This window comes from Eschrichtius robustus, chromosome 4 (genome assembly GCF_028021215.1).
Source record: "Eschrichtius robustus isolate mEscRob2 chromosome 4, mEscRob2.pri, whole genome shotgun sequence".
Taxonomy (NCBI): Eukaryota; Metazoa; Chordata; class Mammalia; order Artiodactyla; family Eschrichtiidae; genus Eschrichtius; species Eschrichtius robustus.
Window position 1 is genome coordinate 41,705,499 of NC_090827.1, and position 22,873 is coordinate 41,728,371.

Below are 22,873 nucleotides of genomic sequence, written 5' to 3' on the forward strand. Positions count from 1 at the left end.
GTTTTGTTTCAAACTAGTTTATTTAGGGGTTCCATTTTCACTTCTCAATAGATTTTATGTATTTCTCATATGCTTCTTCACTCATTAGTTCATCTAGTTCTGAAGGGTTACTGAGTGTCATCTTGATCAGCCAACCATCTTCATAACAAGATTTGTTGACAACTCCTGGATTTTCTGCTAGAGCTTCATTAATTTCAGTTACTTCTCCTGATAGAGGAGAATAGAGTTCACTAGCAGCTTTCACACTTTCCAAAGCACCAAATTCCTCTTGTTTGTTCAATTTTGTCCCAACTTCAGGCAGACTACAGTAAACAACAACATCTCCCAAAGCTTCCTGTGCAAAATTGCTGATTCCCACTGTTCCAACACCGTTTTCTGTTGTTACCCATTCATGTTTGTCTGTGAATTTACGACCCGACAGCAGAGCGGGTCCGGTGCGCAGCGCCCGGACGGCGCCCGCCCTCAGTCCCCAGGCCCGCGGCGGGCAAGGCGCGTTGGGCGCAGAGATGGCGCGCAGGCTGCAGACCGCGGCCTGAACGCTCCGCGCCACTTGCAGCGCCACGTTCGCAGGGGTGCAGAGGGTCTCCGCGCAGCATCTAGAGCACCCCCGGCCGGCGGGGGCGGGGCGGGGCGGGGGCGGCCCCGGGCCGGAGCGAGCTGGCAGCTTTGTAATTTCTTGATCAAAGGTTTTAGGTTGGCTAAGTCTTTCATTTTACCCTTTTATAGTTTCCTACAGCATTACACTTCTATCTTTTCACCAAATCTCAATGATGTCTAAGCCAGAATAAAATAGGCTTAATCAATGGTGGAGGAAATAATAATGAAGCAATAAACATACAAAACAGAAAAATCTGATCAATGTAATTTCATATGTTGAAGGCCTAAAAAGGCTTTTGTTTTGCTAATAAAAACAAATACATTAAAAAAATCCTTTAACCAAGTACTTCAAAAGCTGGCAGTTCTTGGAGTTTCTGTTAAAGCTTAAAACTTTGACTAAGAATTGTAAAAGAGAACACGGAGATAGCTGAGCTCATTCTAACAACAAACATGCAGATTTGTTCTCCTCTGGGAACTGGAACAGAACTTCAGCAGCGAGCGGGCAGGCATGAAAACGTTTACTGCAATATTCAACAACTTCTCCATTACAATAAGGAGTGCAAGCAGTGCACCTACCAGCTAATACCTAGTTTTCGCAAAGCCACTGGAAATCTTTTTCATTGTAAAACAAGAACATATTTGGCAGTCAAAAGACTTTAAAGGCATTTAAAATGATGACTACTAAGAGTTACATGAAATTACCTAACAGGTATAGTAAATCGCTAGATTAGGAAGCCCACAGAAAAACAGGTTTTAGGATACACATTAGATATTTGAAGATAACTTCATTTAAGGGTATGACTGTTGATGAAGACTGCAGACACCGAGTACAACTGCCCCCAAACTAGCAGTTCTATTTCTTTTTAAGACTTTTTTTATGTCGACCATTTTTTAAAGCCTTTATTGAATTTGTTACAATATTGCTTCTGTTTTATGTTTTGGTTTTTTGGCCGCGAGGCATGTGGAATCTTAGCTCCCCGACCAGGGATCGAACCTGCACCCCCCTACACTGGAAGGTGAAGTCTTAACCACTGGACCACCATGGAAGTCCCAGCAGTTCTATCTTTACAGGACATTTTGAAAGATTCAAAGAGAGTAAATCTGTCTGCTATAAGCATTAGAAAGCAGCAGAAAGGAGGGAAGCAAGAAAATGCCGAAGAGAACACAGGAGAGAATGGCAGGGATGGGGTGCAGCTATACATAATGTGGATGAACCAAGGCTCTCAAGAGGACTCTGCCTGAGGAATGAGCAGCCCACACCAGTGCCACACTGTGATATAACCGGCCTGCTACTCAGGAGATTTCTGGGGTCCCCTCCCCATTCATTCTTTCCTCTTCCCTCCCACACTGGAGAGGAGAGGCATTGTATTCAGCCATTCTCACCCAGTCTGCCTTGTGACCAGCTATACCACAGTGAAATGGCCTAAAGTACAGTCTGTGGCAAAGCAACAGAGTGTGACCAGTACAGAATTTACTTCTATAAGGTAGATAAACAGATCGCCAAACTGAATATTCAGTGTGATCCCAATCTTATTTTTTAAATCTTACCTAAAAAGCCATATATATATATATATATATACACATATTATATATATACCCACATTATATATACACATATATAATTTATATATTTATATTTTATATTTATACAAGAAAAGTGAGAACACATCTACCCAGCAGTGTGCTGGAGACAGCTCATACTGGCTCATGAAAGCTGACAATTAAATTTTCAGAAATTCTACAGGCCAGTTTTTTAAACATAGCCATTATTAAAAATTATATAAACTTATTTAAATTATATAAACTTACAATTAAATAAATCACATAAAAAAGGTAATAAATACTCAAAACTTACCATCTCCTAATTATTTTACTACATTTCACTATTATCTATGCTCTTGAGATGATGTATGCCTATCATTTCTGAATGGTGGAAATACTATAATAATGATGTGCTACTGTGCAACTTTTTCCGATTCATCATCAGTGGTGTCATGCGGCCAAGGTGGGAGTATTTACACCGCAACAATTGGCAAACCAGGGTTGAATTTATCATTTTACTGATTGTCTGGACTTAAGAAAGTGATGGAGAAAATGTTAATAATGCAGATTCAAAATAAAAGTATGTTGTGTTTGTAGCTGTTCCATGAGGAATATCCCCCAAAATTGAGGAAACAGTCTTCCAGTATTTGAAAACTATTATCTGAATCAGCAAAGAATTTGCTCAGGTCACTGACAAAATGGGTGGAAATTCTGACCTATGTTTTGGTTGTTTCACTGTCATCTTACTTATATAAACAAAAGTATCAACCAACATTCATATTGCAATTACACTTAGCTGGTTGTTGAACATTTATCAGGACACCACTGCATATGATTTGTTATCTACCTGTATCTCTGTATTTTCCAAGTTTTATGTAATGAACATTATTACTTTTATAATTTGTAAGTTATTTTAAAAAAAGATTTGTTATGGCAAAAAGTAAAAAAAGTGACCGGTTTATATCAAAGTCACGACTTTATGATAATTAAAATTACATTCAAACCATCAGATAATGAATCACTTTATGGAAGTAGCAGGCTAGGTCCAACCTAAATGCCATTATGGGGTGAAAATCCCCCAGTAACCTAGTATGGATAGCAGCAATGTATACAACTGCAAAACAGTTTACAAGAAGAAAATGATGTATATATTTTACAAACCCTATTGCTCCAGCATGAAAATTTAAAAGAGGGAGTTAATAATCAAATTAAATGAACATGAACACCTAGAGTTTAAAAATCATTAGTGTAACTATTACTTCCTTAGTGTGTTCTACATTCCAGAGATTCTCCTAGGTGCTGGGGACAAGAATAAAAATGGTGAGCCCCGCATTCAAAGAGCTTATAGTTTAGTGGAAAAGACAGAAAAGTAAACAGGTGAGCTCTTTTTCTTTTTTTTTTTAATTAGGCAATTTTAATCCACATTAGGAAGTGTGGGACAACCTAAGGACATCTCCAGATATCCTTTAAAAAATAATATTGCAAATATAAAACAAATCAGGAATGTCAATTCAAATGAAATGCAATTGAAAGAGATGGTAAAGTATAATCAAAGTTTAAAAAATAATAAAATGGGTACTGAGTGGCAAGACGGTGCAGATAGGAAGAGTCACATCTACCTCCTTGCAGCAGCCAAAGCCAGAGCCGCTCCTCAAGCTCCCAGCTAGTCCAGGGCTGGCGTTTCTCGAACGGGCTTAGCACAACAGTCCAGTCCTAACTCAAACTTCTAGGGGGGCCAGGGTCATCCTGCTCACCTGCCACCAATGCCTATGTCACCTTAAGAATGCCTATAAGATACGTCAATTGTTTCCTGGGCCATGGCCCCTCCTGTTACAAGCATTCCTGACAACGGGAATCAACTGAAATGAATGTGTGGATGGACAGATGGATGGACAGGTAGGTGCGTGGACAGACAGGCAGATGGACGGGTAGACAGACTTGTTTTTTCTTAATGACGTTACTTTTAAGAAAGAAGATACATTATTTAGTAACTCCCACCACCTACACGTCCCACCTATCTAGGTAGCAAATATCATTCCTGTTTTAATGGAGCTGCGAAAAGAGGAAAGCCCCCCACACACCTGAAGGTGGTGTGATAATATTACACATTTTGCTTCTAGACAAACACTCTGTTAAAACTGGGGCCACAGTTTTCCTAGGAGAGATGTACCACTGTTTCAGTCTGAGTTGAACCCAGTCCAACAATACTTAGGGTTCTTCCTGGAATTTCAAGAAAAGAAGAAGGAAGGAGATGGAGACAAAAGAGGAAAGAAACATAACTACCGATGGTGGGGTTAGAATCTAAGACATGTTTCCAAGCTCCCCTCCTAATCCCACCTCATTCCCACAAGCCACAACCCTGACGGCAAGGGTCTAAGAAAGACGGGGTGGGATTCCCGGGATGGAACAGCAAAGGTCCCCTCTTCGTTCCACCAGCACCTCTACCAGAAAGTTCGCTGATGTGGGACTATGCTTGGTGGTGGGGCAGCGGGGCCTCTGGAGGATTTCAGCAGCCGGAGAAAACAGCAGTGTGTGGAGATAACCGACACAAGCACAAATCAGAAAGCGTTTTCTACATCATTTATTTACTTTTGCAAGTAGCCTCAAAATGGAGTACACTTCTTGAGATCCTCAGATTTCTAGTTGTTTCTAGTTCACTTGAAAGTATCTCTTCTCAAGGTGGGAAACACTAACTGATCATCTCTCATGTACCAAACCTGGAGATACAAAGATGAACAACTGCCTTCATGTGGGGAGTGAGACTTATAAACATATAATGATGAACTATCATGCAGGGTGATCTGTGCTCTAGATAGAACTATGCCGAAGTAATTAGGAAGCAGTCTTTAGTTGGTCAGTTTGTTTGTTTCTTTTTGTCCCTGGATATCAAAATGTTTCAGATAATGACTTTAGGCCTCATTTTTAAATTTTAACATAAAGACTGTACTCATATTCCCTTTTACATCTAACATTTCCTTAGAAATGTTTGTTTTCAAACTAGGACTTCGTATAAGAATAGTGACCTTTCTCTTATTGAAGTGATTCAGCCTTGACCATTTTATCTTAGATTATCTGGTAAAGTAGAATAAAAACTGTTCACTATGCTAATACTGAATTGCTGTAACTTATTTTGTCACAGTAATTTTATATGTATTTTGGGGTGGGGGGAAGACCTTTTTAAAAAATAAATTAAAAAATTTTGTAAATAGTTTTAGATTTACAGAAAAGTTGTGAAGATTACTAGTTTCCGTATACCCCACACCCAGTTCCCTCCGTTGCTCACATCTTACATTAATGTTACATTTATCACCATTGTGTTTTTTTAAACACTCTGATTGGGACTTCCCTGGTGGTGCAGTGGTTAAGAATCCACCTGCCAATGCAGGGGACATGGGTTCGAGCCCTAATCCGGGAAGCTCCCACATGCTGCGTAGCAACTAAGCCCGTGCGCCACAACTACTGAGCCCACATGTCACAACTACTGAAGCCCGTGCGTCTAGAGCCCGTGCTCTGCAACAAGAGAAGCCACCGCAATGAGAAGCCCATGTGCCGCAACGAAGAGTAGCCCCTGCTCGCCGCAACTAGAGAAAGCCTGCACGCAGCAACAAAGACCCATCGCAGCCAAAAATAAAACAAATTTTTTAAAAAATTTTAAAAAAACCAAAAAAACCCCCACTCTGATTATGCAAACTCTGCTCTTCCATGTTTTATTTGCAAGAGATTATAGGAGGTACTAGAAAAGATCCCCTACAGGAACTGTAACGTTGTCAAAACCCAAATATTTTTTTCTCAAGGTGAGGTCATGTTCAAAATGAGGAGTGAGGTCAAGAAGGCCCAATAATGGGGCTTGCCACTTTGACTAACACCACTAGAAAGAACATCTGGAGTGCTGTTTTACAGAGAAGAGAAGTACTAGTAAGAGGAAGACAGAAAGACTGCTAACCTTAAGAGTGTAAGGTAAATCAGAGAGGGGCAAAATTTCTGTAGATTATTTTTTAGGGTTCCAATTCCCTAGATTTAGTATAAAACTACTTCAATGCCCTATAAATGCTTATCACACACAATAACTATTTGTTGAATATAAGTGAATCCCACTTTCAAATATATCATCATACAGAAACCCCAATACATTTGTTTGATATCAAATTTGCATTCATCGATGTTCCATGGAGATTTTTTTTTTTAAGTCACGATCCTTTCCCAACATGAGGCCTACCCTAAATGCAAGTTGTGGTTTTGCCTCAGGCTTAAGCAGAACAAACCTATGGGAGATCTGAAGGCTATATTCTCAACAATGACTATTATAAAATAATACCAAGATCAAGTCTCTACTCTCTGCAAGTAAGGGCCAAACAGAAGAGGGGAGAGGTGACTCACCCTTGTACATAAAGCATCTGATAGCATTAATGCTATAAGTGAATTCCTGGAGACACAGGGCATGTAGGGCTCAGGACCAAGGATCCTGATAGTTGTCAGACACAGAGAGTGGACCGTGAGAAGAGTTCAGAGGTCCGAGGTCCAGTTACAGCCAAGCCACTACTCTGAGCATAACTGTAATGTCAGTTTCCTCATCTATCATATACTTTGAATGGATGATCTCTATTCTACCTGCTACTCTAAATTTTTTTTTCAATATGAAACTTTAAAAACTCCAAGATCCCAATTTAAATTCCACTTAATAAGAATCAATTACTTAATCCACCTGGAATGAAGGACATTGGAGTTGATAACATCCATTCCAATGGTAATAATAGCCAACCTTATTGAGCACTGCTCTAATGCCTTACATCTTTTAACTCACTTAATCCCCACATCCACCCTTAGAGGAATGTACTATTGTTATCCCAATTTTACAGATGAGAAAAGAGTTTATGTAATTTAAACATTCAAGGTCTCACAGCTTACAAATGATGAAGCCAGGATTTAAACTTTGATGGTCTGGTTCCAGAGCCCGAGTTCTTAGTTACTGTTCATCACTGCCTCACCTACAGCTGAACATTGAGAGGAAATCACCAAAAAAAACACTTAAATAAGTAAGAATTGTGAATCAATTACCAAGGAAACTTGAGAACTTGTCTTCTTTCACTGACTCTCCACAGGTGGAAGGTTTAAAATCAGAGGAAGGGGGAAGGTGTCTTGAAGAGTATTAGAAAATGATTTAAGACTTTCATCACTTCTGGGATTTATTCACAATATATAAAATGTCAAGGAGTATATGCAAATAAATGTTTGAAAATTCATGGGTCTGGCTGTATTTTGTATTTTAGGAAATCCCACATTAAAGAGGGGTGTTAGCCTCAGGAGCAGCGGATTAAATCTCCACAATCAACTTGATGTACTCTGCATTTGTGGAATACCTGAATAGACAATGAATCATCCCAAATGGAGGAGGTGGACTTCGGGAGCAATGATATATATATATTTTTCCCTTTTTCTCTTTTTGTGAGTGTGTATGTGTATGCTTCTGTGTGTGATTTTGTCTGTATAGCTTTGCTTTTACCATCTGTCCTAGGGTTCTGTCTGTCTTTTTTTTTTTTTTACTATAGTTTTTAGCACTTGTTATCATTGGTGGATTTGTTCTTTTCTGATTTGGTTGCTCCCTCCTTTCTTTCTTTCTTTTTTTCTTTCTTTTTTTATTGCTTAAAAATTTTTTTTCATAACTATTTTTTATTTTAATAACTTTATTTTATTTTATTTTATTTTATCTTCTTCTTTCTTTCTTTCTCTTTTTCCTCCCTTTTATTCTGAGCCGTGTGGATGACAGGCTCTTGGTGCTCCAGCCAGGTGTCAGGGCTGTGCCTCTGAGGTGGGAGAGCCAAGTTCAGGACACTGGTCCACAAGAGACCTCCCAGCTCCATGTAATATCAAATGGCGAGTATCTCCCAGAGATCTCCATCTCAACGCCAAGACCCAGCTCCACTCAACGAGCAGCAAGCTACCGTGCTGGACACCCTATGCCAAACAAGTAGCAAGACAAGAACACAACCCTATCGATTAGCTGAGAGGCTGCCTAAAATCATAATAAGGCCACAGACACCCCAAAACACACCACCAGACATGGACCTGCCCACCAGAAAGACAAGATCCAGCCTCATCCACCAGAACACAGGCACTAGCCCCCTCCACCAGGAAGCCTACACAACCCACTGAACCAACCTTAGCCACTGGGGAAAGACACCAAAACAACAGGAACTATGAACCTGCAGCCTGTGAAAAGGAGACCCCAAGCACAGTAAGCTAAGCAAAATGAGAAGACAGAGAAAAACACAGCAGATGAAGGAGCAAGGCAAAAACCCACCAGACCTAACAAATGAAGAGGAAATAGGCAGTCTACCTGAAAAAGAATTCAGAATAATGATAGTAAAGATGATCCAAAATCTTGGAAATAGAATGGAGAAAATACAAGAAACATTTAACAAGGACCTAGAAGAACTAAAGAGCAAACAAACAGTGATGAACAACACAATAAATGAAATTAAAAATTCTCTAGAAGGGATCAGTAGCAGAATAACTGAGGCAGAAGAACAGATAAGTGACCTGGAGGATAAAATAGTGGAAATAACTACTGCAGAGCAGAATAAAGAAAAAAGAATGAAAAGAACTGAGGACAGTCTCAGAGACCTCTGGGACAACATTAAACGCACTAACATTCGAATTATAGGGGTCCCAGAAGAAGAAGAGAAAAAGAAAGGGACTGAGAAAATATTTGAAGAGATTGTAGTGGAAAACTTCCCTAATGTGAGAAAGGAAATAGTTAATCAAGTCCAGGAAGCACAGAGAGTCCCATACAGGATAAATCCAAGGAGAAACACGCCAAGACACATATTAATCAAACTATCAAAAATTAAATACAAAGAAAACATATTAAAAGCAGCAAGGAAAAACAACAAATAACATACAAGGGAATCCCCATAAGGTTAAGAGCTGATCTTTCAGCAGAAACTCTGCAAGCCAGAAGGGAGTGGCAGGACATATTTAAAGTGATAAAGGAGAAAAACCTACAACCAAGATTACTCTACCCAGCAAGGATCTCATTCAGATTTGACAGCAAAATTAAAACCTTTACAGACAAGCAAAAGCTAAGAGAATTCAGCACCACCAAACCAGCTTTACAGCAAATGGTAAAGGAAATTCTCTAGGCAGGAAACACAAGAGAAGAGAAAGACCTACAATAACAAACCCAAAACAATTAAGAAAATGGTAATAGGAACATACATATCGATAATTACCTTAAATGTAAATGGATTAAATGCTCTACAAAAGACAAAGACTGGCTGAATGGATACAAAAACAAGACCCGTATATATGCTGTCTACAAGAGACCCACCTCAGACCTAGAGACACATACAGACTGAAAGTGAGGGGATGGAAAAAGATATTCCATGCAAATGGAAATCAAAAGAAAGCTGGAGTCGCAATTCTCATATCAGACAAAATAGACTTTAAAACAAAGACTATTATGAGAGACAAAGAAGGACACTATATAATGATCAAGGGATCAATCTGAGAAGAAGATATAACAATTGGAAATATTTATGCACCCAACATAGGAACACCTCAATACATAAGGCAAATGTTAACAGCCATAAAAGGGGAAATCGACAGTAACACAATCATAGTAGGGGACTTTAACACCCCACTTTCACCAATGGACAGATCATCCAAAATGAAAATAAATAAGGAAACACAAGCTTTAAATGATACATTAAACAAGATGGACTTAATTGATAATTATAGGACATTCCATCCAAAAACAACAGAATACACATTCTTCTCAAGTGCTCATGGAACATTCTCCAGGATAGATCATATCTTGGGTCGCAAATCAAGCCTTGGTAAATTAAAAAAAATTGAAATCGTATCAAGTATCTTTTCCGACCACAACGCTATGAGACTAGATATCAATTACAGGAAAAAATCTGTAAAAAATACAAACACATGGAGGCTAAACAATACACTACTTAATAACCAAGCGATCACTGAAGAAATCAAAGAGGAAATCAAAAAATACCTAGAAACAAATGACAATGAAAATATGACGACCCAAAACCTATGGGATGCAACAAAAGCAGTTCTAAGAAGGAAGTTTATAGCAATACAATCCTACCTCAAGAAACAAGAAACATCTCAAATAAACAAACTAACCTTACACGAAAGCAATTAGAGAAAGAAGAACAAAAAAACCAGAAAGTTAGCAGAAGGAAAGAAATCATAAAGATCAGATCAGAAATAAATGAAAAAGAAATGAAGGAAATGACAGCAAAGATCAATAAAACTAAAAGCTGGTTTCTTAAGAGGATAAACAAAATTGATAAACCATTAGCCAGACTCATCAAGAAAAAAAGGGAGAAGACTCAAATCAATAGAATTAGAAATGAAAAAGGAGAAGTAACAACTGACACTGCAGAAATACAAAGGATCATTAGAGATTACTACAAGCAACTATATGCCAATAAAATGGACAACTTGGAAGAAATGGACAAATTCTTAGAGAAGCACAACCTTCCAAGACTGAACCAGGAAGAAATAGAAAATATAAACAGACCAATCACAAGCACGGAAATTGAAACTGTGATTAAAAATCTTCCAACAAAGAAAAGCCCAGGACCAGAAGGATTCACAGGCGAATTCTATCAAACATTTAGAGAAGAGCTAACATCCATCCTTCTCAAACTCTTCCAAAATATAGCAGAGGAAAGAACACTCCCAAACTCATTCTATGAGGCCACCATCAACTACTAGAGATAACCAATGAATTTGGTAAAGTAGCAGGATACAAAATTAATGCACAGAAATCTTTTGCATTCCTATAGACTAATGATGAAAAATCTGAACGTGAAGTTAAGAAAACACTCCCATTTACCATTGCAACAAAAAGAATAAAATATCTAGGAATAAACCTACCTAAGGAGACAAAAGACCTGTATGCAGAAAATTATAAGACACTGATGAAAGAAAGTAAAGATGATACAAATAGATGGGAGAGATATACCATGTTCCTGGATTGGAAGAATCAATATTGTGAAAATGACTATACTACCCAAAGCAATCTACAGAGTCACTGCAATCTCTACCAAACTACCAATGGCATTCTTCACAGAACTAGAACAGAAAATTTCACAATTTGTATGGAAACACAAAAGACCCCGAATAGCCAAAGCAATCTTGAGAAAGAAAAACGGAGCTGGAGGAATCAGGCTCCCTGACTTCAGACTATCCTACAAAGCTACAGTAATCAAGACAATATGGTACTGGCACAAAAACAGAAATAGAGATCAATGGAACAGGATAGAAAGCCCAGAGATAAACCCACGCACATATGGTCACCTTATCTTTGATAAAGGAGGCAAGCATATACAGTGGAGAAAAGACAGCCTCTTCAATAAGTGGTGCTGGGAAAACTGGACATCTACATGTAAAAGAATGAAATTAGAACACTCCCTAACACCATACACAAAAATAAACTCAAAATGGATTAAAGACCTAAACGTAAGGCCAGACACTATCAAACTCTTAGAGGAAAACATAGGCAGAACTCTCTATGACATAAATCACAGCAAGATCCTTTTTGACCCACCTCCTAGAGAAATGGAAATAAAAAGAAAAATAAACAAATGGGACCTAATGAAACTTAAAAGCTTTTGCACAGCAAAGGAAACCATAAACAAGATGAAAAGACAACCCGCAGAATGGGAGAAAGTATTTGCAAATGAAGCAACTGACAAAGGATTACTCTCCAAAATTTACAAGCAGCTCATGCAGCTCAACATCAAAAAAATAAACAACCCAATCCAAAAATGGGCAGAAGACCTAAACAGACATTTCTACAAAGAAGATACACAGATTGCCAACAAACATATGAAAGAATGCTCAACATCATTAATCATTAGAGAAATGCAAATCAAAACTATAATGAGATATCATCTCACACTGGTCAGAATGGCCATCATCAAAAAATCTACAAACAATAAATGCTGGAGAGGGTGTGGAGAAAAAGGAACCCTCTTGCACTGTTGGTGGGAATGTAAATTGATACAACCACTATGGAGAACAGTATGGAGGTTCCTTAAGAAACTAAAAATAGAACTACCATACGACCCAGCAATCCCACTACTGGGCATATGCCCTGAGAAAACCATAATTCAAAAAGAGTCATGTACCACAATGTTCATTGCAGCTCTATTTACAATAGCCAGGACATGGAAGCAACCTAAGTGTCCATCGACAGATGAATGGATAAAGAAGATGTGGCACATATACACAATGGAATATTACTCAGCCATAAAAAGAAACGAAATTGAGTTATTTGTAGTGAGGTGGATGGACCTAGAGTCTGTCATACAGAGTGAAGTAAGTCAGAAAGAGAAAAACAAATACCGTATGCTAACACATATATATGAAATCTAAAAAAAGAAAAAAAATGGTCACGAAGAACCTAGGGGCAAGACGGGAATAAAGACACAGACCTACTAGAGAATGGACTTGAGGACACGGAGAGGGGGAAGGGTAAGCTGGGATGAAGTGAGAGAGTGGCATGGACATATATACACTACCAAATGTAAAATAGCTAGTGGGAAGCAGCCGCATAGCACAGGGAGATCAGCTCGGTGCTTTGTGACCACCTAGAGGGGTGGGATAGGGAGGGTGGGAGGGAGGGAGACGCAAGAGGGAAGAGATATGGAGACATATGTATATGTATAAGTGATGCACTTTGTTATAAAGTAGAAACTAACACACCATTGTAAAGCAATTATACTCCAATAAAGATGTTTAAAAAAACTAAAAGAAAAGAAAAGAAAAGAAAAGAGGGGTGTTTTGTTTTGTTTTGTTTTTTGGTCTTTTTTTGAAGAAGACAAAATGGTAAATCCTTCTATTACTCACCAAGGCATAGATCTGCTGTCAGTGTTCATAAGACAAGCAATACATTTTCTTCTTCACACAGTATATTGTATGGCAGGGATTTGGTCAATATACTCATGGTACCCTAACCTCTGTGGAAATAAATCCTAGAATCAAGGCTATAGTCTGGGATAGTCCTAAAGCCAATGTAAGTATGTGATTTTCATTTCTAAATTACAGTATTGTTGATATTCCTTCTAATGATATTATATTAACTTGTAAGGTTAAAAGCAACTGAAACCCTTTAAACTTGAATTAAATAAAAGGAATTTTCATTATGAGTATACAAGGTTATCTCAGGAATTCCCACAAGCAGGAAGTACAGCTGAACTTCATGCAGCACTGGAAATAAGGTAGTTTCTTACACAAGCTCTCTTCTTCTGAGACCACACCATCCCTGCTTCTCTCTTTAAAACTCCTGCTAGAGCTGGACTCTTTCTGCTTGTTCATCAGCATACCTGGGCAGCGTTAATCAATATATACGCCCCGACCAACCCCAAAGCTAAATAATTAAAAAAAAAAAAAATTCCGAAGAGTGCAATTTAGCATATAAGGACTTTTTCTGTTTAGAGCTTCTCTCTGGAACCTGTAACCAAAGAGAAACTACGGGGCAAGAGATGGTGATAAACTTTAAGGCCTGCTTGTCATTCCTTGATAACATCCCTGGAGTGTCTGCACAAGGCAGTGCAGCCAGGGACAATTTTATCTCTAGGAAACAGGTTTACAATTGATGGGATGTTTGTATTTTAGATACAATGTTACTCTGAAGCATTCGGACAATCTATACTTTCCTTCTATTCTTTTATTTTCTTAATTATCAAAGGGTACTGATTCTCAATTCTCCTTTCCAAAAGGAGAGAGAGTCACACACAAAGTCCTTCTTTGGCACGCCTGCCTTATTTTTGCTGCATTTATCAATAGAAGTGTTGTGCAAGGGTGGGCAGGCTCACTCTGCATCTCCTGAGAGCTGCTCTACAACTGGAACGAGATGGAAAGTGACAAAAACTTGTCACGGGGCAGAACTGAATGCTCTGATTTGGTGTCCAGAGGAGCCCCTCATCAAAAAGGAAGTCCTCAACCCTGAAATTATTTTTTTGGGAGCAGGCCTGATTTCTGGTTTCAAGAATGGTTTCATGACAGTATGGAGGTTCCTTAAAAACCTAAAAACAGAGCTACTGTATGATCCAGCAATTCCATTCCATATCTGGAAAAGATGAAAACTAATTCAAAAAGATGCATGCACCCCAATGTTCATAGCAGCGTTATTTACAATAGCCAAGATATGGAAGCAACCCAAGTGCCCATTAACAGGTGATTGGTTTAAGAAGATATGGTATATATACACAATGGAATGTTACTCAGCTATGAAAAGAATGAAATATTGCATTTGCAGCAACATGGATGGATATTGAGAATATTGTACTAAATGAAATGAAGTCAGAGGGAAAGACAAGTATTATATGATATCACCTATATGTGGAATCTAGAAAATAATACAAATGAATCTATATACAAAACGGAAATAGACTTACAGACATAGAAGCAAACTTATGGTTATCAAAGGGGAAAGGGAGGAGAGGAGAGACAAACTATGAGTATAGGATTAAAAGGTACACACCACCATACATAAAATAGATAAGCAACAAGTATTTGCTGTATAGCACAGGGAACTATATTCAATACCCTGTAATAGCCTATAATGGAAGACAATCTGAAAAAAATACATATAAATACATATATATAACTGAATCACTTTGCAGTATACCTGAAATTAACACAATATTGTAAATCAACTATACTTCAATTTAAAAAAAAAGAAAAAAAGGAAGGGTTTTATGTATGAAACAAGACTGAATTTTGATCAACAGCAGTTTACTGTTAACGAGACAGCAGGTGACTGGGCTTCTGAATGACTGTTTAGGAATTCTGTCCACACTAAGATGCTTCCAGGAATTAGTTAGTACACTTTTATGGTTTATAGTCCTATTCAATACACACATTGAAAAATGTGATCATGCTCTGCCAGTAAAGGAAAGCACTTAAATAAAAAATTAAAGTCCAGTTGTACAAGGATATTTATTAATCAGGGTAAAATCATAACTTAAGGGCAGATAGAGATCCACAAAGATGTATACAAAGTTCACTCACCTAAAGGCTGTTTAATATAGATTTTGTAGAACTGTGTAAATAACTGCTTCTAAATTATACTGCAGAAAAGTAAAGAACGAATATAAAATATAACCCAAGGGAAAGAGAGAAAAGAATTAGGATGAAAAGATTTAAGGGCCAGGACGTCCACGTGCTCCCTGGACTGCTGAGAAGTGCGGGCCGCACCTGCCAGTCTTGAGAAAAGCAGCAAACACAAGACCAGCTGCTGTTCCAAAGTTAACTGCCTGCTGATAGTTTAATTTGAAACAGCTTCAGAGAGGCTCCCCGCCCGCCCCCGCCCCCCCCCACGCCCCCCGCCAACTAAGCACTAGGGCAGTGATAGGCCAGCTGATAAAACTTTCCAATTACCCAACTGATAAACCATATAAATGCTTCATTTTCATTCCCATCACACTAGGGGGGAATGCTAAAGTCACATTTCTTAAAACCACAATAAAAAGTATATATTCTCTGTAGAATGACATAAAATGTTAATAATCCTTTCTCATCTCCCACTGCAAAAGGATTTTTCCCCCCAAAACCTGCATACACTTTAATTTTTCACCTTGTTTACAGCATTAGAGATGCTACAGCAAAAGTAATGTTTTTCTTATAGCTTAGAAAACATAATGCCAGAAAGTAATTACACACAAGCTATAGTTTATATATAGAGGTATGGGAATCAGAACATAAGGGTAGGGAAATGCTACAGAATGACAGTAGTTAAACTAAGCCCAGCAGAGCATGACATTTTAATAGACATATTTAGAAAGGAGAAAAGCAAAAACAAGTTAAATCTTTTGCTTTTAGCTAATCTATTTAAACCATAATGTGATAATGGTAAAGTGTCAAAATAAAATCCTAAACATCTTTATAAGACCAACAGTAGGGTACCAATGCAGAAAACCAAGACCCTTTCAAATTCTTAATGATAAAGTGGTTGCTATGAGTTTTAATATGATCAACTATTAACTGTGAGTGCGCCAAACTATGTGCTATAAATATTCTTCATGTTGAGTTCATGTACCTCCCTGTGTGGGTGACAGTTCAGGCCACATTATGGGGATGGTGGTTGCAACAGGCCCTACTGAACCTGCGCTGGGACCAAACCACCATGAAGCCATCTGAGATTTGGGGAGAAAATAGAAATGTAGGGTATATAAAATGTCAGACTTTAAGTGTGAATGAGAATAGGAGTTCGAAAGAAACTTGAGTAAAAAATTATCTTGTAAGAAGCAAGAGGTCTTCTCACACATGTACACAAATATATGAACATAAAGATGTTTACTGCAGCATCATTCCTGTTATGCTATCAATAAGCAATACAAATGCTACCAACAAAAGACTGGTTAAATAAATAATAATATAACTACAATAGAAAATTCTATGTAGCAGTTGAAAAAAACAATGAAGTGGAAAGTGGCATGATAAAACTTTCTAAAATACAAATGAAAAGGCAAGTTGGCATAAATATATATATATGAATATATATACACACATATATATACATACACACTACACACACACATATATATATATATCCTCATTTATTCTAAATATTATTTGAATATATACTATGTATGTGCATAGAAAGCAGACTAGAATAGACACTGAACCATCAGACTCCTTTAATAATAGTTGCTTGTGGAATAAAGACAGACACCACATATTTCTGTACTACTAAAAAATGTTTTCATGTGTTACTTGTTTAACTCTTGGGTAACAAAATGAGATAAAAATCCACAGAGCAATAAATAGTGCTTCAGGTAGAGGGAACTACAGGAGTAGACTATGAGTAGAAATGAAATGGGAGCAGTGTTTGATCATGTTTTTTTCTGAACATTCTTGATTACTTCCTCCTTTTTGTTTTCCTCTTTCAGAAATAATCAAAGAAAATTTCACTCAGTTTTACGCTCATGTCCTATAAAAACCATTTGCTGACCTCTGCTTTATATATATGGTATCATACTGTACCTATTTTTCTTCTACAACTTGCTTTTTTTTTTTTAATTGAAGTAGAGTTGGTTTACAATGCTGTGGCAATCTCTGCTGTTCAGCAAAGTGACTCAGTAATACACATACACACATTCTTTTTTTAAATGTTCTTTCCCATTATGGTTTATCCGAGGAGATTGGATATAGTTCCCTACAACTTGCTTTTTATCATCCAAAATTCTGTTTCTGAGATTTATCTATGTTGTCACATGTAGCTGTAGTTCCCTCAGTCCAAAGAGTGCTACTCTCAACATTCCTATACGTAGTTCCTTTGGCACAGGTGAAAGAATTTCTCTAGGGTATATAACACCTGCTGGGTTGTATGGTATAGGCATTTCTAGCTTTACCAGACATTGCTCAATTACTCTCTAAATATGATGTACCAATTTATTCTCAATCTCTGAGAACTGTTACTGTCAATCTTTGAGATATCTGCACCAACTCAATGGAAGTGAAAGGGTACCTCATTATCCCATGGAACACATCTTCTTAGTAGTAGCAAGGTAAAGAATCTTTTCAAATATTAGTTGGCTCCTTAGGTTTCATCTTTTCTGAGCTCCCTGCCCCTATTTTACTGAGTTATTTGTCTTTTTCTTTCGATGCATAGTTTTTTATTTATGTTGGACACTAACTGTTGTTGCCTATGTGCATTGCAGTCATGACTTGTCTTTTCACATGCTTTTGCTGTCTCGATGTACGTAAGTTTAAAGTTTTCACAGAGTCAAATTTATCTGTCTTTTTCTTTATGGTCTGTACTTGTTTAAGAACTCATTCGTGGGCTTCCCTGGTGGCGCTGTGGTTGAGAATCTGCCTGCCAATGCAGGGGACATGGGTTCGAGCCCTGGTCTGGGAAGATCCCACATGCCGCGGAGCGACTAGGCCCGTGAGCCACAATTGCTGAGCCTGCGCGTCTGGAGCCTGTGCTCCGCGACAAGAGAGGCCGCGACAGTGAGAGGCCCATGCACCGCGATGAAGAGTGGCCCCCGCTTGCTGCAACTAGAGAAAGCCCTCGCACAGAAACGAAGACCCAACACAGCCATAAATAAATAAATAAATAAATACTTAAAAAAAAAAAAAGAACTCATTCGTTACTCTAAAGTCATAAAGATATCCTTATGTATTTCTTCAAAATGTTTTACTTTTTTACTTTTGTGTCTTTAGATTCTACCCTACAGGATAAAATAAAGCAAATTCCATCTAGATTTTTAAATACGGGTAATCAACTGCACCACTTGTTGACACGTCCGCTTTCCCTGCTGACCTGTACTGCTGGCTCCATCACAGCATGTGGCACAGAACCATGTGTATCCATCTGTGTCTTTGCTGGACTCTCTATCCTGTTCCCTTGACCTGTTTCTCTGCTAACAAAACACTTGCAAGAGTCTACCTCCTGGTCTTGATCTTCAAAGTTGTCTTGGTTATTTGGTTATTCTTGTTCTTCCTTATAAATTTTAGAATCATTTTGTCTAATATTTTTAAAATTTTGTGATTTTTACTGAAATTCCATTGAACTTTATAAATGGGTATCAAAGGGGATTATGACAGGCTTTAGGAAGACTAATATTCAAATGATAATTTTTGAGAAATAAATTAAGGGTTCTCTGTTTTGCTGCCTTCTTTTCTTTTTTTTTCCTGCTATAAACTATTTCCTTGTAGTTGGTAAAGCATTTAAGGCAAAGTAGCTGGTTTTTCAGCCTCCATAAGTCACTGGGATCTATTATTCAGAGCTGGTGGGGTGAGAAAAAGAGTTCCTAATTTTCCATTGCTGGCACGGATTGCCACAGGGCTTAACTTTCTTCATTATCTTTAGCTCTTACTTCCCTCTCAATTAGTTTCCCAAACTGCCATTCCATAGTACATTTTTCTAGATGTTATTAATAGCTGTGTCTGGGAAAGGAAGTAACAAATTCAAACAAATTTTAAAAATCCTTTATAGTAAGTCTCTCACTTGGAGTTTTATAATGCACTTCAGAATATCAAAGACTCTCAGTAAAGAAATATGTCTAATTTTGTCTTAACTCACCATTTCCAAACTTTTTGCATGCACTAATTATTCACTTCTTGCATCCTAACTAATATACCACAAAGAATGTTCCCTGGGACAGCAATTTGGGAAATGGTGGATTTAAACGAATAACGAAAAGACAAGAAGAATTCAGATATTTCTGACTTCTACAAAACAAACTAATCAAAAAGCACCCTGCAAGCCTCTTGAAAATGCTTTAGTGATGTTTTTTAGCTTGGGGTCTTAGTGTTGACCTATACCTAATAAGACTTTTCCTTTAACTTGTCAAGAGTTTTACTTTCCTTCTTATTTCAGCACCAAAATGAAAGAACAGGCAGCCGTCCCAGATTTATTCACCTCTCTCTGTGAAAGCTATAGGAGTGTTTGGCCTTAGAAAAACACAAACCAAAGAAATGCATCTCTCTTATCCTTGCTGGGCGTTGAGCCCATGTTCTTGCTGCCAAGTGGCCTGAGGAGAACCAAAAAACATGCCAAATTTAAGTGACTTTTATTTATATTTTCTCCTTTCTGCTCTGTTGATGCAGCAGGTATTAATTTGCTTGATGCACTGCTGGACTGGCAGGGTGGCCCGGCTCAGCTAAGGATGGGAGGGGAAGAGGAGGTCACACTGCCAATCTCAGCAGACACCCCGGACAGACAACAATGGCCTTTCCTGGAAAACATTTCTCCTTTCTTATAGGGCATTACTCCTTGCCGCTGTAGTAACAAACATTCAATAACAGTCATGGGCGAGCTTTTGAGAGTCAGGTTCTTCCCAATCGGCAAGGGAAAAACACTGGCATTTCCTTTCTCTCTTTGAACTACATTTGACATTTATTCCATATTCATTTATTAAGTGCTCACTGTGGACCAGGCACAACGCTAATTGGTAGGGTTACCAAGACCAGCAGCAGAGTCCTTGAGAACCTGAAAGTATAAATTAGAGGTTGAAGACTGAGTACCACAAGCATTGCCTGAAGCAGAGCTAGGAAGACTTGGATCCTGACGTGAGAGACTGGGAATGTAAATCCCAAACAATGGGCGCTCTGTGCTCCACGAAGCTGGAGACTTTTTCTTGCTTTCTGTTGTATCCTGAGCCTGGATATTTATCGGCTACTGAATGAGCAAGGGCTGGAGCCATCTAGAATCATGATTTAGCCATGCGTGAACCTTTTCTATTTTATCCCAGCACTAATTTGTCCAGCTTTTCCCTGACATGTTCCCCTACAGAATGGCGCATTCCATCCTTGACCTGTTACGCCTGGAAATCTTTCCTCGCGTTGTGCAGAAATCCACCCCCTCAAGGTTCCACCCACAGACGCATATTCTACCCTCTGGGATGCCACAGAACACACAGAACCGTTCCCTCCACTGCTACTTTTTATCGTGAAAATTTCAAGTCTACAGAAAAGTTGAAGAAACAGTACAATGAACACCCATATATACTTATCATCTGTTCACCAATTATTAATATCTTCCAATATTTACTCTGTTTTATCTCTTGCTGTTTTTTTTCTTCATGAATTATTTGAGAGTACGCTGCAAACATAAGCCTGCATCACCTCTAATACATCTACATACATCTCCTAAGAATAAGGACATTCTCCCACATAACAGCTTTCCTACTATACACCTAAACAAAGTAATATTAATCAAATATTATCTAAAATAAAATTCGTATTTAAATTTTCTTAATTATCCCCAGTGTTTTTTTTATTCTTTTTTATTTTTATTCTTTATTTTTTTTCTTGGCCACACTGTGTGGCTTGTGGGATCTTAGTTCCCTGACCAGGGATCGAACCCAGGCCCTCGGCAGTGGAAGCATGGAGTCCTAACCACTGGACCGCCAGGGAATTCCCCAAAGTGTTCTTTGGTTTTTTTAAAAAAATCTAGATTTTAAAATTCCAGATTAAAAAAAATCACAGCCTTTTTTAATCTAGAATATTTTTCTAGCCTTTTTGCATTTTTCATAACATTACCTTTTTTTTTGGCCAGGAACACTACTACATAAGTGATATCTGTGTACACTGCTCAAGCATCAGCTGGAGCCACATACCGTCAGGTTGTCTCACTAGTGGTGATGTGTATATAAGTTGACCACTTGATTAAGAATGTGATCACCAGATCTCTTCATTGAAAAGGTACATTTTCCCCTTTATAATTAAAAACTTAAATATCATCTTATGGGAGTGTGAATATCTACTCCTCCAACAATTTTTTACCCAAGTTTTAGGAGCCACTGGTGATCTTTGCCTGAATCAACTATTACATTGAGAATTATAAAATGATAATTTTCTGATTCTATTTCTTCTTCTACATGGATTTTTAAAAATCCAGTGTGTTAGAATCCACTATCATTTAAAAATTTTTTGCTACTCAAATTGTCCCAGTTTTGGCCAGTGGGAGCCTCTAGAAGCTGCCTCCTAGGCCTTTTTGACATGACCCCATTAGTTGAGCATTTCCTACTTTCTGTCACTAGGGGTCCAAGCTTACCTGTACTTTCCCCTTCCCAGGACCTAGAATTAGCCATTCCTCCGAGGTTCCCTGGTTCCTCTTAGAGGGAACAGCACTTAAGAGGAACAGTTTTGCTAGTCTCTTCTATACAGCCCTCCAGGTGTTGGAAGCCAGTTATTTCTGTTCCATACCCCTCCCCAAACTTCCAAACCGAGGCTAACTTCACCCAATTTCTTACACAAGTCTTCCTGCGACTTAGCTTTCATTTCTACCCAGCTCGTCTCTTTCATAGTCCCCGTCCCAACTCAGCTGCTGTCTTCTATCCCAGTGGTTCCCAACCTGGCTCTGCATCAGAATCACTGGAGGACTTCTTTAATACACAGATTCCCAGGATCCACTCACTCCACACTTACTGAATGAGAATCTCTGGAGTAGATCACGGGACTCTGTTTCTGTTTTCTTAAGTTCCCCAAGTAATACCAACATAGCCAGCCCACTGCGTATATCAATTTTTTAAGGCCTTGTGGACCCAGTATTGGATACAGTATCAAAAGTGTGGCCTAGAGCTACCCACTTTTCTTGTACCGGACATTAGAGTTCTTTCAGCATAACTAAATCAATGCTGACATTTCTGGGGAGGTGGAGGCAATGACATGGAATTTTTGACTCACGATGACTGAATTTATTTATTTAGTTGATGTTGTTGGCCCCGCCACGGGGCTTTTGGGGGATCTCGGTTCCCCAACCAGGGACTGACCCTGGGCCACAGCAGTGAAAGCCCAGAATCCTAACCACTAGGCCACCAGGGAACTCCCCTCATGATGAATTTATGAATCCTCAAGATCTTTTCCAACATTTTGTTAAGGTGTATCTCCCCTATCTCCTCATGCTCCACTGATCCTTCAGCCTTAGGTGTAAGGATTTACATTTGTTCCAATGAAAACACATATTGCTTAATTCAGTTAAACTTTTGGTATGTCAAGGGTCTTAGGCATCCTGATTTTATCATCTTAATTATTTTTTACCCTTCCAACTTTATGTCAGTCAAGCACGCTGTCAAAGTCCCCTTACATTGTCTCTTTTTCTTCTTTTTAAAGATTTTTTTTTGATGTGGACCATTTTTAAAGTCTTTATTGAATTTGTTACGATATTGCTTCTGTTTTACATCTTGGTTTTTTGGCCGCGAAGCATGTGGGATCTTAGTTCCCCGACCTGGGATCGAACCCGCACCCC

At 38.4% G+C, this 22,873-nt stretch overlaps 2 protein-coding genes across 13 annotated transcripts in view; both read right to left on the reverse strand.

The window, feature by feature from the left end:
* The window catches only part of SH3D19 (SH3 domain containing 19), a 179,475-nt gene that overhangs the window by 76,006 nt on the left and 80,596 nt on the right, over positions 1–22,873 (reverse strand). The gene's annotated exons all lie outside the window — the stretch shown is intronic.
* On the reverse strand, positions 38–21,716 carry LOC137764429 (glycine cleavage system H protein, mitochondrial-like). The gene is made up of 2 exons (XM_068543634.1): positions 21,680–21,716; positions 38–675 (listed from the first exon to the last, which is right to left on the reverse strand). The coding sequence occupies exons 1-2, from the start codon at positions 21,714–21,716 to the stop codon at positions 38–40; spliced, it is 675 nt and encodes a 224-aa protein (XP_068399735.1).